Here is a 17,051-nt window from a genome sequence, read left to right on the forward strand (position 1 = left end):
GGAATAGAAGGATGCAGACCACTTGCAGGCAGGTGGGATTATTTATTTGGTAATACAACACCCAGTAGGCTTTTTGGCAAACCCGGTTAACCCTAACTTAATCATAGGACAATTTCCAATGACCAATTAACCTACCCAGTGCCTCTCTGGACAGTTGGAGGAAACCAGAGCACCGAGGGAAACCCGATGCATTCCACAGGGAGGGCGTACAGACTTCTTACGGATGGCGTTGGAATTAAACTCTGAACTCCGGAACATCCTGAGCTGTAATAGCGTCACGTGTTGGGCACCATGGTGGCTGGCCCTGGGACCTGTTCCAAGCTGTGTGTTTTCTGAGTTACAGCCCAAGTTCCAAGCATTAGCATAATCTAAAATAATTAGCAGTGGAATTGCGCGAGAAAGAAACTTGAACCTCAGTATTACTGAAGGTTGCCAATTATCTTGTGTGGACTGAATACATCCATTCAATTGAACATCCCTATATCAGCGTGTCTGCAGTATAAAGCCAGATGAGAACTGGCAGCATCCACTTAACAAATAGTTTCAAATTAAAAGAATAATTAACAAATTGTATAAAAAACAATGTACATATAGACTGTGCAAAATGCTAGTGGCAGCAAAGCTGAGCGGATACCATGCAAGCTGGTTTCATCCCTTATCAGCCCAAAGCATCATCTAAATTTGTGAACACAAGACTTCTTGGAGAACCCTTGTGAAAGTGAGTGTGAACCAAACTAATGTATTCTACAAATATCTTCCAAGTTGTCTACTTGAAACTCATCTGTTAATTTGTCAAGTACAGTGCAGTGCTAAATTTTTATTCTTTCTTCACATTTGAGTAAATGTGGCATTCAAATGAAGCAATATACCAAACCAGCCAATTGCAGTTGACAGGTATATAAGGTTACGTGGTTCCCATCACACTGTTGTGCTCATGGCATGAGCTGATTTTCAGATACGTTGGTCAAGTGTGTGATGAGTTTTGGCTGGTTTGCTAATTGGGCACACAGGCAGAGAGGAGAAAATATTCAGATCTGTTCACAAAGGGTTTGTTCATCGCAATGCAGTAGCTTGTGGAACTCTTCTGTTGTCTCATACTGAGGAAGGAATGCCACGATGTGATTTAGTAGGAAAATTAATATTTATATCTTGACAAGCGATTAAATGAGGCTATACTGCTTCTACTCACATCCCTAATTTTGAGCAAGACGTAAAATCATTTTAATTTAAGATTCATGATTCATTTATTATCAAAGAATACATCAATTATACAACCGTGAGATTTTCTTGCTCACGGGTAGCCACAAAGCAAGAAACCTTAAAGAACCCAATTAAAGAGAAAAAAAAATAAAAATGTATAAAAATAAAAGACCAACACTCAATGTACAAGAGAAAAGAAAAAAGATACAAATCATGCAAACAATTGAAGCAAACAACAGCATTATGAACCAAATTGGGTCCTTAGGTTCGACCACCCTGGACAAGGCCCAAAGCATCGCCTATCACTTCATCATGTTAGTGGGCACGGAGCACAGCAGCCAGGGCAGTCTTCATAGCCTCAGTGCCATGGGGATGACTATTGCAGAGAATGAGCAAAATTGTCTCTTGTCCCAACCAACTCCTGTCTTTTCAGTCTATATCTGGGCTGACATTTAAACTGACCAAACAACGGAACAGTGAAAGGCTTCGGCACCCTGGAGAGTGGATTGAAGATCGAGGAGAGCGAGTGAAATCAGCTCTCGCATCTGATCTGGGCCGATGTTTAAATTGCCTGAACAGTGTAAGGTACCTTGCACTAGGACCTAGGCACCAGGCCTGGACCACATCACCCAGCGCCTTGCTCCGGGTCCACATTCTGTCACCCAGCCCAAACCCAAGCTCTTCAGGGCAGCTCGGTGCCCAGAATGATCCAACCTTGCACCTAGGCCAGCTGAACGAGCATCAAACCTTCTGTGGCCAGGCCCTGACTTCTTCTGTCAGCACCCAAGCTGATCCATCCAACCTTACTCCCAGGCTGGCTGTATGGGTGTCAGAACCCAATTGTGACCAGTCTGCTACAAACCATCTTGGCTCATCCCCTGAACTCGCCTTGCCATCACTTGCTCCTTCACTACAAACAATTGCCATTCATTTAATTTATCAAAATAGTTTTAAAAGAAAATATTTATTCTGCTGAGCTTGAACACAAATGATACTCACTGACATAGGAGGCGAGCTTGGGAGGAGGTGGATCCTGAATTGTTCATCCTCACTGCTGTCATTTCTCCTCCCTATTGCTCCTAGTTCCAGAGGAACAGACAGAAAATGCTGGAGGAACTCAGCAGTATCTGGGGAGAGGAAGAATCGGTTCACATTTTGGGCTGAGACCCTTCATCAGTCCTGATGAAAATTCCTGGACCAAAATATGACTGTTTATTATGGTCCATATATGCTTCCTGGCCTGCTGAGTTCCTCCAGCACCCTTTGTGTGTTGTTCTGGATTTCCAGCAATTGTTGTATGTCTTGGCAGGTCGGGCAGTATCTGTTGAAAGAAGCAGTCAATGTTTCGCTGAAACATTGTCTGCTTCTTTCAACGGATGCTGCCCAACCTGCTGAGTTCATCCGGCTTTTTTGTACATCTTGAGTTGACCACAGCATCTGCAGTACACTTTGTGTGTAGTATGTCTTGTGCTCCTATTTCCAGTCTGAGATTGGCACTGGACCCCTCTATCGCCTGCTGAAATGTCAATTTATGGCTATCCAATCCAGATATTCACTGTAGGATTGGTTTAGGGTCTTCCTAAACTGGGATGGCTCATCACCTGACCTCCATTTGCCATACATTGCAACCCAGGAGCCTTAGAACAAAAATGAGAATTTCCTGAGGCCTTTTGTTCATTTTATAGCCTGCTGTTTCCTCACTTCTGTCAAAATAGCCTTTCCCCTAACTCCCATACCTCCCAGTCCCAATTTATTCTCCTTCCCTGATAGCTAATTTCTGCCTCCCTTTGCTCTTGTCTTGTACCGAGTATTTCTCTATCCTCTAGCCCCATTGAGACAGCATGAGACTACTGTAGGTGGACTCTCCAGCCCATTGCCTCCTTCATGAAACTATCACTGGCACCCACTTCCCCATTCCACCCCCACTGCCATGCTCTTGACCACTCTTTCTGCTGGGGAGGTCATAGAAGATGGTGATTGCCCATCTCCGCACTCTGCTTCCTTGATTTTCATTCCTAGCAGTGCTGTGATGGGAGTTTGTTAGTTGGGATTGTCCCAAACAGATAGGGGCACAGCTCACAGAAGTAGTGTCCTGGATATAAGTGATCTCATTCCCAAGGCTGGTCCTGCTGTTTTCCATCTCCGGTGGATTTTCTATACCTGCCCATTCTGTAATGGAGTGCATTGGCGGTAAGCAGAAGTCACTATTGAAGCATTCAGGTGGGCCTTGAAGTTGAATCTCAAGCCAACTAATCTGGAGGACTGGACAGACTTTTTATCACTCAAACATCCTTACCTACTGTCTGTTACACTGCTGATGCATAGGTCAGCAATGAAGGTCCTCCATCTCTCTCTGTCCTTGGCCATATCCTCTATCATGCCCCAGGTGTGTTTCAGGGCCCACATTTCTGACGCAGTGGTACGGCACCAACTTTCCTCCTCCCTTCTGGGGTCCAGTGAAGTGCTGTCTTGATGATGGAGATGGCCTCTCTTCTCATCACATGCCCAATCCATCTCCAATATTTCCTCATGTTGATCATGGCCATGTCCTCTTGGTGACACTGAAGGAGTAGGGTGTGGTTAGAGATCTTTCTTGTTCGGAACATATAGAGGACCTGCTGGAGGCTCATGGTGTGGAATGATGACAGCTTGTCAATGTTGCTTTCTGTTGTGCATCAGCATTCTGATCCATCCCAGAGTGTGCACAGAACAGAGCTTTGGTACAGCTTCACCCTGGTGTGGACACTATACTTGGTTCATCCCTATATACTGCTCATTTAAACATCCAGCAGAGTTAAGATTGGAGCTTAAATGCCTAATATAATTGAAAATTTTGAACAAGCTATTATCAGAGAAGTGTATGGTAGGCACAAGTTAAGCTAAAAGAAGATGATTGCTACTATAATTATTCTGAGAAAGCTTGTAGCTATCTCTATCTTTTATCTTTTTTGTTCATGCTCTTCAACCATCACAGTTTAATTTCACAACAAGAGCCAAAGAAAAGACTTTAATATGATCTTCTGCACAATGATCAATCTTTCATCCCAACTTCTCATTTGATAACAACTGTCCACACATTTTGCTTAGGAACATGATGACATAAAATGAGTGAAATGTATTTGCAGTTAGCTTTCGTGTTTGGAAAAGTTAATTACTTGGCTAAACATGTTTTCTGACCCCGAGAGCATTTTTTTTCTCTCACCCTAAACTTCCAGGACAATCACTTAGGAGGATGCTGTCTGAATAGCATTTGCATGGTATTATTCTCCTTGTAAGTGAAAGGATCAATTCTTATCCCGAGCTATTTGCTGTTGATAAAGTGTTGGACTTCTTTTAAGCAGGTTTTCTTTGAGTCCTTTTCTATAAATTGAAAGCATTCTGCTTTAGATCTAATTCAGTTTAGAAAATACACAGATGCATACATAATAAAAGGCTGGATTGTTTCATGCCGAAAATGATTATACCGAAATATAATGCTGACTGGGAACCAACAAACCTCTTATTTAGCACTAAACAGGATTAAAGTTAGTGCTGGCTTTCAATAGCTTTCCATATATTAATGATGAAAGAAGGAAGGGAAGTAGGGGCAGGTTGAATTTCTGCTCCAATCCCCTGGAAGTTTAGTAATTGAACTGTTTATATTGTTAGTCACCGATTATTTGTTCTTAACGTGAATAGGGTGTCCGTGTTCCGAGTCTGCTAACTGGGAAATATTCAAGATCAAACGTGTTGATCGGTTGCATTTTCAACAGTTAATATGAGAACTGAAGTTCCACTCAATAGTTTTATTTAGTCACATTTAAAAAAAATAATTGAATTAGATTGCTGGTACGCATGGCAAAACCCATAGATTTTTAGTGTCCAGAGTAAATACTTGACTACTAATTTTCACCATTTGTATTGCTTATGTTATTTCTTTACTGAAATACAGTGTGGAATAAGCCCTTCAAGCTGTGCCGCTCTGCAATCCCCGATTTAACCCGAGCCTAATCACAGAACAATTTACAATGCCCAGTTAACCTATCAACTTGTACATCTTTGGACTGTGGGAGGAAACTGGCGCACCCAAGGAAACCCACATGGTCACAGGGAAAACGTACAGACTTATAGGCAGCGGCAGGAATTGAACATGGGTCACTGGTACTATAAAGTGTTTTGTGAACCAATACACTACCATACCACCCTGTCATTTTAGTATCAAAATGGTAGAGAATCAGCCTTGACAGGAATTCTAATATTTTTACTTTAGGAAAGATTTTAACTTTAGTTTAACATGAATTACTCAGGGGGTTGAGAAGCATCCATGCAGGGAGAACAGCAGTAACATATCAGAGCAATGACCTTTCTCTAGAAGATTGTGGACATGGTCCGTGGATACTGCCTGATACGTATAATATTTTCAAATCTTTATCTTAAGTATTCAGTAACCACAAATTGAGATTCCATTTGTAGATTCGAATTATCATTACTGAGTTTTTGGAATGTTCACAGTGTTGGGACGGTTATATTTCTTGCACTTTTCTGTTTTAGCTGAGAAGTTGATGATGGGCCTCTTTGAACTTCTGTGGTTTATGTAATGGCCATGCTTTCACAATGGTGTTAAATGGGGGAGTAACAGAGTATCTTTCATCGGCGAAGCTGACTTGGAGATTGATGCCTGCTTCAAGATACTGTGTGACTTTGTGGACATCGTGGGCGTGATGATATTTGCAAAACCCAGGTGTTCTTGTTCTTCGTAGTGGAACAGGTAGCAGGCAAGGGAAGTGTTGAATCGATCAGAATTCAAAACCAGAAGACATCATCACTACATCTCTGTAATGTGGTTAGGATATGCTAACATGTAATTATAGAAGTACTAATATTTCGACTTTGCTGTGCATCATTCTGGATCTGGCTCACTGTCTACCTTCCCTCTCCTCACCATATCTTTGCTGCATCAGACATTCAGTACTAAGTCCACTAGCAGAGCAGGTCTAATCTGTAAGTACTTAACCTCCAATTTGCCTTAGTCTTCAGTGTTTGATTGGACATGCTGAGCAGGCTGCAGCATGATTCAACTCAATATGTGTTCTCATCAGAGTGAACTACTGACATGATGAGCTCAAAAGGGAACTGCTTGCCAGTAAATCACTGGAAGACACTTTATTCTGCATTCTGTTCCTCTGCTTCTCTCTCGTTCACCCTCAGTGTTCTGTTGTAATGAAATATATCTGCAAGGATGGCACTCTAAACAAACTTCTTAACTATACTTTGGTACATGTTACAAGATAGAATAATAAATTTTCTCTTCACCATGGTAAATTTAACGGTAGTATGATAAACAAGAGCCTAGAAATTTTCAAGAAGATTTGTGACGGAGTTGTGTACAGCCAGATATCATTTTATGGACAAACAATCAGCCTACGTATTTAAGCTATCTTATGTATTTATATTTATGTTTTATTATTATTGTGTTCTTTTTCTTTAGTGTTTTTTTTTGCAGACCATTGGATCCAGATTAACAATTATTTTATTCTCCTTACCCTTGTGTGCAGGAAATGACATTAACCAATTTAGAATCATGAGTTGAAGGACTATATGGTCAAGCCAAATGTCAATAAAAGTTCTTGTATACATGTAGAACCCCCAAGAGGACCACAACCTTGTGGTGGTTTGGGGGCTTGTGTGCCTCAATGACCTGGAGAGTTATGTTGGCTGGAGTCAGGGCTTTACGTTTTGGCTCTTGGTAGGGTCACTCATGCCTGACAGACTAAGAGTGGTCCACTGGTCCTCCAGGTTTGGGGGGTTCAGCTCAGGGCTAACAACCCTGACTGGTAAAACAAAATCGTTACAGAAACAGCAATGAAGAATCCTTTGTATATCTTAGTGCAACGGTATTCCTGACCTTCCACCTGGGACTTGCATGACTGCCAGTGAACTGAGAGAAAGCTACCAAAATGATGAAGGAAGCCCTGAACACTGTCAGATCTTCGTTGCTGCCTGAAATGTCAGCAGAGTAACAGGCAGTAAATGTACATGCAGAGATTAATGATTTTGGGTAGGATGGGGAGGAAAGGTTAATCCTGAAGGAAAGATATGATCTTATTGAGTGGCGAAGCAAGCTCCATAGTCCATTGGCATAGTCTGAGACCTTGTTATGTTCTCAAGTCACTATGTTACTTCTAGAGATGGAACAGGTACGCATGGAGGCAAGGTTGATTGTTGTTCCTTCTGTTTGTTTGTTTTATTCCAAAATATCACCAGGATACTGAGGCGGCATAACATTTAGCATGACGCTATTACAACTTAGGTTGTTGAAGATTAGAGTTCAATTCTGACACCGTCTGCAAGGGGTTTGTATGTCCTCCCAGTGATAAGGGTGGGTTTCCACCAGGTGCTCCGGTTTCCTCCTGTATTCCAAAGACATACCAGTTAGTAGGTTAATTGGTCATTGTAAATTGTCCTGAGATTAGGCTTAGGGCTAAATAGGAGGCATGGTTCATTTGGCCAGAAAAGCCCAATCTGTATCTCTACATAAATAAATAAAGTCCATCATCCAGATCACTAACATATAATGTGAAGGTAGCAGACCCAACACCATCCCCTGTGGAAGACCACTAGTTGCCTTTTGTTGGCAAATATTGACAGTGCTGTAATTTTGGGCTCGGTACTAATTGTTAGTAGGTTAATTGATTATTGGAAATTGTCCTTCAGTTAGACTAGGATGAAATAAGTGGGTTGCTGGGCAGTGGGCTGGAGGGGACTGTTCTGCACTGTATCTCTAAATTTAAAAAGAGGTTAAAAATTGTGAGCTAAATCATAACTATATCTGGGATATGAGGTGGGGAAGGTAATGGTTGCATAAATAATCCAGTTGCATGAGGATCACTGAAATAAAAATATCACCATACATCACGCAATGATATTCTATGCTGAACATTTAAATAAATACCCGAACAATATTTCATTGCATTACCGTTTAAAATGACAATATTTTACATCGCAATTCAGTATTTTACGATTAGGAGTATTAATGTAAAATGCAACAGCAATATATCAAATACATGACGAAACTCATCGTCACATGAAATGTCAAACCGTCAAAGAGGTTATCATGACTATTTGGCCTACATCTGCATGGTCCTTATGTATAAATAAAGTTAAAATAAATCTTTGCACATGCATTTGCCATAACACATAAAAATAAAATTTACTCTTTGAACTTACCAAGGCAATCTGTGTAGGCAGTTAATAAATTTTTATGCATCGTCTATGCTGACCTAGGGACCACTTACATTAAGATAAATTAGTTCTGAATATCAAAGAGACAGTGTCATTTACTTGTTGTTTTCTGGCTATTCTATTGGCACATCATCAAGTCAAAGTCTTCCTATCCTTTGAAACTTTTGCCTGTTTCATAAGAATTCCGGTTGCATAAGTACAAGATAAACAAGAATTTATGTATTAAAATTTGTGTATATCATCATGAAAATTTGCATTCCAAGACAATATACAAAGGACTCTCTATTACTGCAGCTTGAATTGTCCAACATTTGGTTTAGATCTGGTTTTGTCAAGTTATTCAAACCCAGCTTTGAATATCGTTTGCTCTGTTTTTACACTTGGCCTTTGTGAATCAGATACATTGCTTTTGGTTTTCATGTACAAAGATAAATTATTGTACATTATTAAGAATGTTCCAAGTACAAGCTGTGGCTGACAAGTCATTTCCTGACTCTCATCAAACTGGAAACTCAAGGCGTTTCAAAGAACTGAAATAAAATGAACTTAAAATTAGGAAGTGGAAAAACCAGTTGTGGGGTCAATGCAAACTAATATGACCCTATGATCAAAATCAGAGATGAAAAATGCTACCCATCTTGTCCTACATAGATAGATTACGTGGAGTCATAAAGCATTACCGCACAGAAACAGGCTATTTGGCCCATCTAGTTCATGCTGAACAGTTACTCTGCCTCGTCCTATTGACCCACACCTGGACCATAACCCTCCATATCCCTCACGTCCAGGTACTTATCCAAACTTCTTCTAAATGTTACATTCAAACCCGTATCCAATACTTCCGCTGGTAGCTCGTTCCATACTTGCACCAGCCTCTGAGTGAAGAAGTTCCCCTTAAATATTTCAACTTTTACCCTTAACCTATGACCTCTAGCTCCAGTTTCACTCAGTTAATCCTTTTAGTCAATAGACAATAGATGATAGTCCTCTAATGCATAAACTTAAGTTCTAAAGTGAAGCAGAAATATTAACGAGGGTCGAAGTTGAGGTATTTAAGCGGGTTCCTTGTTTCCAGCCCTTTACATTTCCCACCCACCTGACTTGACCTTTCACCTTGCAGTTAGCCTCATTCCCCCCGCCCCCCCCCCCCCCACCTTTTTAGTGGTGTCTTCCCTTTCTTTCTCAGTCCTGGAGAAGAGTCTCGGCCCGAAACATTGACTGTTTATTCATTTCCTTAGATGCTGCCTGACCTGCTGAACTACTCCAGCATCTTATGTAAGTTGACCGGATTCCCAGCATCTGCAGACTTTCTTGTGTTTATGAAAAATTAATAAATGAACCTTTATTAAAATCAGTAATTACAATTAGTTTTAGTTGTATAGTTTATGTCAGCTCTTCCAGCTTGCATAGATGTACAGTAGGGATGATTATTCAGTTTTGAGAGGTGGTATTTCACAAGAAATATCAGTGCTGCAAAGAGAATTCATGCTATTAAATCCTCAGCATTATTTGTTTGTGCTGACAAGGCTGATTTAGATTTATTTTGGCAAGATAATTATCCCATCCATAGGTTGCCAGCTACTGAGTTGCATTGACTGCTGCCATGTGTTTAATATTGTTCTCAGTATCGTCTATCCACACAGCTGGAGCCGACAGGCCTCGTGGGGCAAATTCCTCAAAAGCCCCTGCAAATGCTTCCACGTACAAATATAATTATTTGCCTCCAACACCACTGCCCCCATTCAATATCCTAACGAATCCTGCATTCTTTAAGGGGAACAATCTGCTTTTGCATGCATCTTTGATGTAATATCCACTTCACTGATTCATTGTAATCAAAGAGGCAATCACTTGCAATTTTCTCATGAGATATTTAAATCCAGATTGCAAAGAAAATACTGCACATGTGAAGATCTTGCAGCTGTACCAATAATTTTAAATTAGAAGATGTAAATAATCATTGCTGTCAACCTCATGATGAATTACAATGCAGATGGCACCTAGAATAGAATTTGTGCACAACGTAGGGCAAGGATAAATTGTTTGAAGGTTTTTGTGATTCCAGCAATGGTGTCAAAATTGATTTTTAATATTGGTGCCAAGTGGGTCATATTGAATCGCTGGCTCCCATTATACCTTGTTCCATTCCTCTAAATAGAAGTCAGAATTGGGTGAGTGGCTATAGATTTGCTATCATCCATTTTGTGATCTCAACCTATTACTGTTTCTTATGGCTCACCGAGTCCATGCATGCTACCGGCAAAGTCCAGTTCAGAACCAGAATTAGAATCAGGGCGTGCTGTGAAATTTGTTAACCTTGTGGCAGCAGTACAATGCAATACATAATAATAACAAAACTATGAATTACAGTAAGTATATGTGCTAAATAATTAAATTCAATATGTAGTGCGAAAAATAGAAATAAACAAAAAAAGTAGAGAGGTAGTGACAATAAGAAGCAGGGTAGGAGAATGGATGATTATCTGAGAGAGAGACCAGTGAAGCCGGATATAAGTGAAAAAACTCTGAATGGACATTGAAACTATGAACACTACTACTTTTTTAATTTCTATTTTTTGCACTATTAATTTAACAATGTAAAATATATACTTACAATAATTCAGGTTTTTTTCTTCTATTATTATGTATCACATTGTACTGCTGCCACAAAGTCAGCAAATTTCATATGCTGGTGATATTAAACCTGATTCTGGGTTCAATGTCCATTCAGAGATTAGATGGCGGAGGGGTCCATTCACAGATTGGTATGCAGAGCTCTTCTGCCTCTGCTTCCTGGTACTCTGTTTTCTCTCAGATATTCATCCATACCCCTACCCTGAGTCTCCTACAGTGTCTATATCAGAGGCAATTTACAATGGCCAGTTAACCAGCCAGCCAATAAGTCTGGATGTGGGAGGAAATCAGAGCCCCCAAAGGAAACCCACCTGAGCACAGGGAAACCTGCAAACTCCACACAGACAGCACCGGAGAACAGGATTATATTAGAGTCCCTGGGACTATAAGGCAGCAGTGCTGAACTGCTTGATTATTTTATTTTGAAGTGGAGAAATATTTAATTAAGTATCTTAAGCAAATAGAAACAAATTACCAAGCAATGAGGCTGATAAAGAGAAACACGGAAGTTAATCCAACTCTAATTACAACAGATAAAAATTAGCTCAAAAACAACACCAACTTTTTTCAATTTAAGCTGGTATTTCAAAATATCTTCTCATGTACTTGTGGTAGTTCATTTTTTAAAAAGTGTCAAATTTGTTATAGAAAGAATAGTCTCTTCTAACAACATTATATCAAACAATTTAGCCTTAGTATTATTTCACCTTAGAACTTGGCTTGAAAGTATGTTATATTGGAGAAGTCTTGAGGAGCGTCTGATTTCTTGGAAAAAAACACATATAAAGATCTATTCACTGGCAGTAAAGAGGGAGAGAGCTAAATGTGGGCAATTGGTACCAGTTGAGGTGGGCACCTCACAGTCAGTATGGATAAGTGGGGCGGAATGATCTGTTGTGTGCTGTGTCATTCATGACTGTGACTCTACGGACATTAGAAACATTTTGTGAGTGCACCTCCCCATAAGTAGAGAGTCAGGACTGCTCTGTGTCAATATAGTCCGGGAAAAGTTGAATCCAGTGTACTGACTTCCTCAAATGCACTATCAGTTACATTCTGTAAATATCTAGCAGTCACAAACAAGAGAAAATCTGCAGATGTTGGAAATCCATGCAACACACACAAAATGCTGGAGGAACTCAGGCAGCATCTATTGGAAAAAGTGCAGTCGACGTTTCGGGCCGAGACCCTTCGGCAAGTCAAGTCTCCGAAGGGTCTCGGCCCGAAATGTTGAGTGTATTTTTTTCCATGGATGCTGCCTGGCCAGCATTTTCATGGCTGTTGCTCATATATCTAGCTGTCACTATTTATGAAGTCACACATGATTAACAAGATATGCAGTATGTCATCAACAGGTCAAAATTACAAATTAAATTAGCATGAAGTCATTTGATTTATTAGTTAAATCAAAGTGAAGTTAACTTTAAAGAAGATATTTTTCTTAATACATAATGTATTTTATCTTCCTTAATGTTTTTCTTTTAACTTGCTTTTTCTATTCTTTAACATTAAATTTATAGTTTATAGATATGAGTAACTACTCTATGTCCTTCCAACATTTACTGATTTCACTCAAGATAAGATAGCATTTGTAGTTTACTTTTTAATGAATTGAAGTTAATTATTTAATGATCTTTTTTAGTGTTTTGTTGAAGGTTACTGTTTTTGAAGTTCTCCAATCTGTTTTGGATTTATGTCATATTGTTCAGGTCACTCAGAGTTGATTTTCCTGGAAGACAATGCAGTTTTATAGCAGGTTTCCTCTAATATCAGCATTTTTAAACAGTTCAGTAAGCTGTTTCAATATTTGCATAGGTTTTAGAGTTTGTGGGTTTCTTTCCTCAGAATGGCAAATAAGTGAATCTTTTTATGTACTTCCTAACTTATTTTTTGTTCTTTTTTCTTTCAGAGGCAGCTGGCTTCCCTTTTGATAAGGGTGGGGCTATTGGCTATCTGGGGTGCCATCCTACTAGGACTTCGCTTATACTGGATGGGCAACAAGCCACCAAGCTTCTCCAATTCTGACAATCCAGCCGCAGACTCAGACAGCCTGCTTACGCGCACTTTGACCTTTCATTACTTGCCAGCAGCCAATCTCTGGCTCCTACTGTGCCCTGACACAATGAGTTTTGATTGGTCGATGGACGCTGTGCCATTGATAAGAACGATTGGTGATTGGAGGAACCTGCACACTTTAGCATTGTTTGTCGGACTGCTGCTCCTTGTCCACACCGGCCTGAAGAGTTCTCCAAAAGACAGGGTTTGCAATGGGAAAGCGGTGATGAATGGCAAACAGAATACAAATGGGCACAGCTGCCACTCAGCTTTGGAGCATGGAAACAACGGACAGGGTTTTTATTTTGTACAACAAACCGATCACTTTTTAAAGAATGATTTAATTCAGGGTCTACCAACAGCGCAGAACATATTAATTTTCTCTTTATCACTACTAATAATACCATTCCTGCCTGCTACCAATCTTTTCTTTTACGTTGGTTTTGTGATCGCAGAGCGAATCCTTTACATTCCAAGCATGGGATTCTGTTTACTGGTAACTCTGGGCATAAGGGCTCTTTCTCTCAGAATGAAGAAGAAAGTCTTAAAGCACTTGGTTTTATATGCAGCCATGGCTTTGGTTATTTTATATGGGTTGAAAACCATATCAAGGAACAGAGACTGGCACGATGAGGAAATGTTATATAGATCAGGGATAAAAGTGAATCCAGCTAAAGGTAAATCACATTTTGTCCTTAATCAAAATGGATCTTGATGTTATGATGAAGTGTGTTATTTGAGCGAATTCTAGCAACAACTTGAACAACTGCTTTCTTTTCCTGGCAGCGTGGGGTAACCTTGGGAATGTTCTGAAAAGCCAAGGGAAAGTTCTGGAAGCTGAAAAGGCCTATAGAAATGCCTTGTACTATCGTAGCAACATGGCTGATATGCTTTATAATTTGTAAGTATGCATGACTCAACAGCTGGCCTTTTTCCTAACCAGGTCAATTATAAAAGTTGCAATGAAAGGCACTATTGATCCTGTTTGTGTGACACAGATATTGTTTACTGGTATAATGAATTGCTGTAGCAGTGTTAAATTAATCCTGTTCTCCATCCTGCTCAGAAAGCAGCATTTCTTCATTACTTTCCTGAACAGAAACAAGTTCCCAACCGCATTAATAGTTTATTAAAATCTCAAATGTCCGCTAAGTTTTGCACAAAGCACATTTGCGGTTTAAGCTCCATTAAGAGCATGGCACAACTTGTGAAAGTAAGTTTGAAATGAGCAAAGAAAAAAGTGAAGAGAAGATCCTTAATCCTTTCACTGTGAGATGCATTTTGTAATAAACGCTCTTTAGTTACTTGGGGCTCTGTCACTCAGGACGTTGCAGTTGTTCAGTGTTCCTTGTTCTGTATCAGTTCAGTCCAGCACGTAACCATGGGCTTCTCTTCATCACAGCCAGGCAGAGTCTATAAGAACTCGGTATGCTTTTGCCAATTGTTGCCTGAAAATATGATCAAATTTCACTTTCACTGAAATAAAATTCTTGGAATTGTTCAACATAGTTAGTCAGCAACTGAGAAACCTCATGCCTCTTTGGTTAAAAATAATATTCCCCACCCACCCATCTCCGATAATGATTTATATGTTCCACAGTGTCAGCACTTCCTTCAGACCCTTGTTCACCTCTGCTGGCTTCCTTAACGTGTTATGTAAATACATAGAATATAGTTGATCATTTAATCAAATTCAGTTAGAGAAAATATACAAGTCTTCTTCCATTTCTGTGATGTCCATTCTATCTGGTTTCAATAATTACAATCAATAAGATTATATTATAGCTTTCGTAAGGACCAAATATGCTGGTCTCCACTCCACAATATTCACTGCTAGGAATCGTGATTGGGATCTGATAGCCAAGTCTGATTTTGAGCTACAGAGCAAAGTGACAATGGACATATTTACAGGTACATTGATTTTGTGGATTAAAGCAGCCATAAGCCAGGATAACTCTTTCATGTTCTTGCTGATCTTAAGTATTCCATGCTCAGGAGTAAAAATCCAAAATTTGTTTGCTATACCTTTCATTAAAATTGCTTTCTTTCACCTAACTGTGAGGGATTGGTCAAGATCGGGGAGCACGATGATTTGTCCGGTAGAAAGGTCTTGACCTAAATCAACTGCCCATTCCCTTCCATCGATGCTGACGGACCTGTTGTATTGCTCCGGATTCCAGTATCTGCAGTTCCTTGTGTCAGCACCATGATTTAAACCGACCTTTCAGTGGGATGGGTCGGAATGCAGCAGCACACACGATAATGCCCAAGCACACTTGCAAGCACAGGCATATAAAGGCTCATATAGTCACTCAATCACTCGATCTTGTGAACGTGTGTTCACACAGACACTACACACAAATGGATATGCATGCCCATCCATCAACACACACACACATGCTTCCACTGCTTGGGTGGTCGGGAACGAATGTTTTCCGCTGGACCCAGTTGATCTGTTGCTGCCTGTCTTCCCTTTTCTCCCAGCATAACCAGATAGATTCCCCAGATCCATGATTGCCTCTGCCCCACCCATGCCTTGTCTTTGTTATTCTTCAGCACATCAGGGAGAAGTCCTCTCATTTCAAGAGTTTTCTGATCTCCTAAGCAACACTCACAAAATGCTGGAGGAGCTCAGCAGGTCAGGCAGTATCTATGGAGATCAATAGATAGTTGCCATTGCAGGGTCCTGACGAAGGGACTCGGGCTGAAACATTGATTGTATATTCCTTTCCATCGACGCTGCCTGACCTGCTGGGTTCCTCCGACATTTTATGTGTGTTGCTTTGGATTTCCAGCATCTTCAGATTTTCTCGTGTTTGTGATCTCCTTCCTGATTTCTAATCTCCACAAGACACAAACTATGAATCTCCCGAAGTACCACCACAGCCTTTGACAGCACTCATGGAAAACTAATTTTTTTTTGTGTGGATTATCCAACTATAAGACAGTTTTCCCATCTGCCTCTGAGCTTAAACTGGATCCAAGTAATTTGGTTGAAGAAGAAGCATATGACCTTCAATATCTGAACTGACATTGCAATGGTCAAATTGGCTCCTGGATATCCGTTTGATTCATTTGTACCCCCTTGCCTTATGCTGGCTGGTGGTGTAGTGGCTTTGGTCCCGGGTTCGAATCTGGCTGCTTCCTTGCACGCTTTCCATCCACGTTGGGTTGAGCATTTAGCTAGCAACTTGGCCATGTAAAAAAACAGACAAATGCCAAAGTAATAGCAAGGTTGCTGCCCAATGCACCACAAGACATAGAAAGGAACAACAACCCCTTTGCAATGTCTACACACTTTGGTGTTTCACAGTTAGTTCTAGAAATTATATCAGAAAAGTTATCAGATCTGCAGAATCCTAGAATTAAAATTAATCTCTCTTCACTCAAACCACATTATAATCTCAGAAGAAAATGCATTCCATAAGCAATTTTTCTGGCATTATTTATTTTGCGGGCATTGTTGATCCTTGGTGTAAATTATAGGCTTTCAACTGCAATGAAAAGAAATGTGACTAAACGTCCATGCATTTAAACCCTGTAAAGTAAAAGCAGTCATGTAGGGCATAATTACTGTTAGTTTCCTGAAGGAATTGGAATTATCTATTAATTGCGTTGAGCTTCTCAAATTACATCATCTTCTATTTATGAACTGTGGAAACTCATAACAGATTATATTTCTTTAAAAACTAATTCAGATATTGTGTTGTTTCCTTGGTGAGCGCAGGCGGGGTTTGCATTGAGAAATTGCATGAGAAACTGTAGTTTGTAGATTACAAGCTCTTGCCAACTCCCATCATTATAAGAGGAAGCTTATTTGTGTTTCAAGTCATGGACAGAATTATCCAGGACTTAATCACATTATTTAATGGAACTGTTGATATGCCTTTAGTTTTATTTGCACCATACTTTAGTTTCATGGAAAATTAGTGATCTGGTTA

The 17,051-nt window shown here is 40.0% G+C and overlaps 1 protein-coding gene across 1 annotated transcript in view; it reads left to right on the forward strand.

Annotated features, from left to right (window-relative positions):
• The window catches only part of tmtc2a (transmembrane O-mannosyltransferase targeting cadherins 2a), a 209,712-nt gene that overhangs the window by 108,543 nt on the left and 84,118 nt on the right, over window positions 1-17,051 (forward strand). The window contains exons 3-4 of the mRNA XM_059978410.1: window positions 12,965-13,787; window positions 13,897-14,011. Coding sequence (XP_059834393.1) covers window positions 12,965-13,787; window positions 13,897-14,011 — 938 coding nt within the window. The remainder of the gene's footprint in view (window positions 1-12,964; window positions 13,788-13,896; window positions 14,012-17,051) is intronic.

This window comes from Hypanus sabinus, chromosome 8 (assembly GCF_030144855.1).
Source record: "Hypanus sabinus isolate sHypSab1 chromosome 8, sHypSab1.hap1, whole genome shotgun sequence".
Classification (NCBI taxonomy): Eukaryota; Metazoa; Chordata; class Chondrichthyes; order Myliobatiformes; family Dasyatidae; genus Hypanus; species Hypanus sabinus.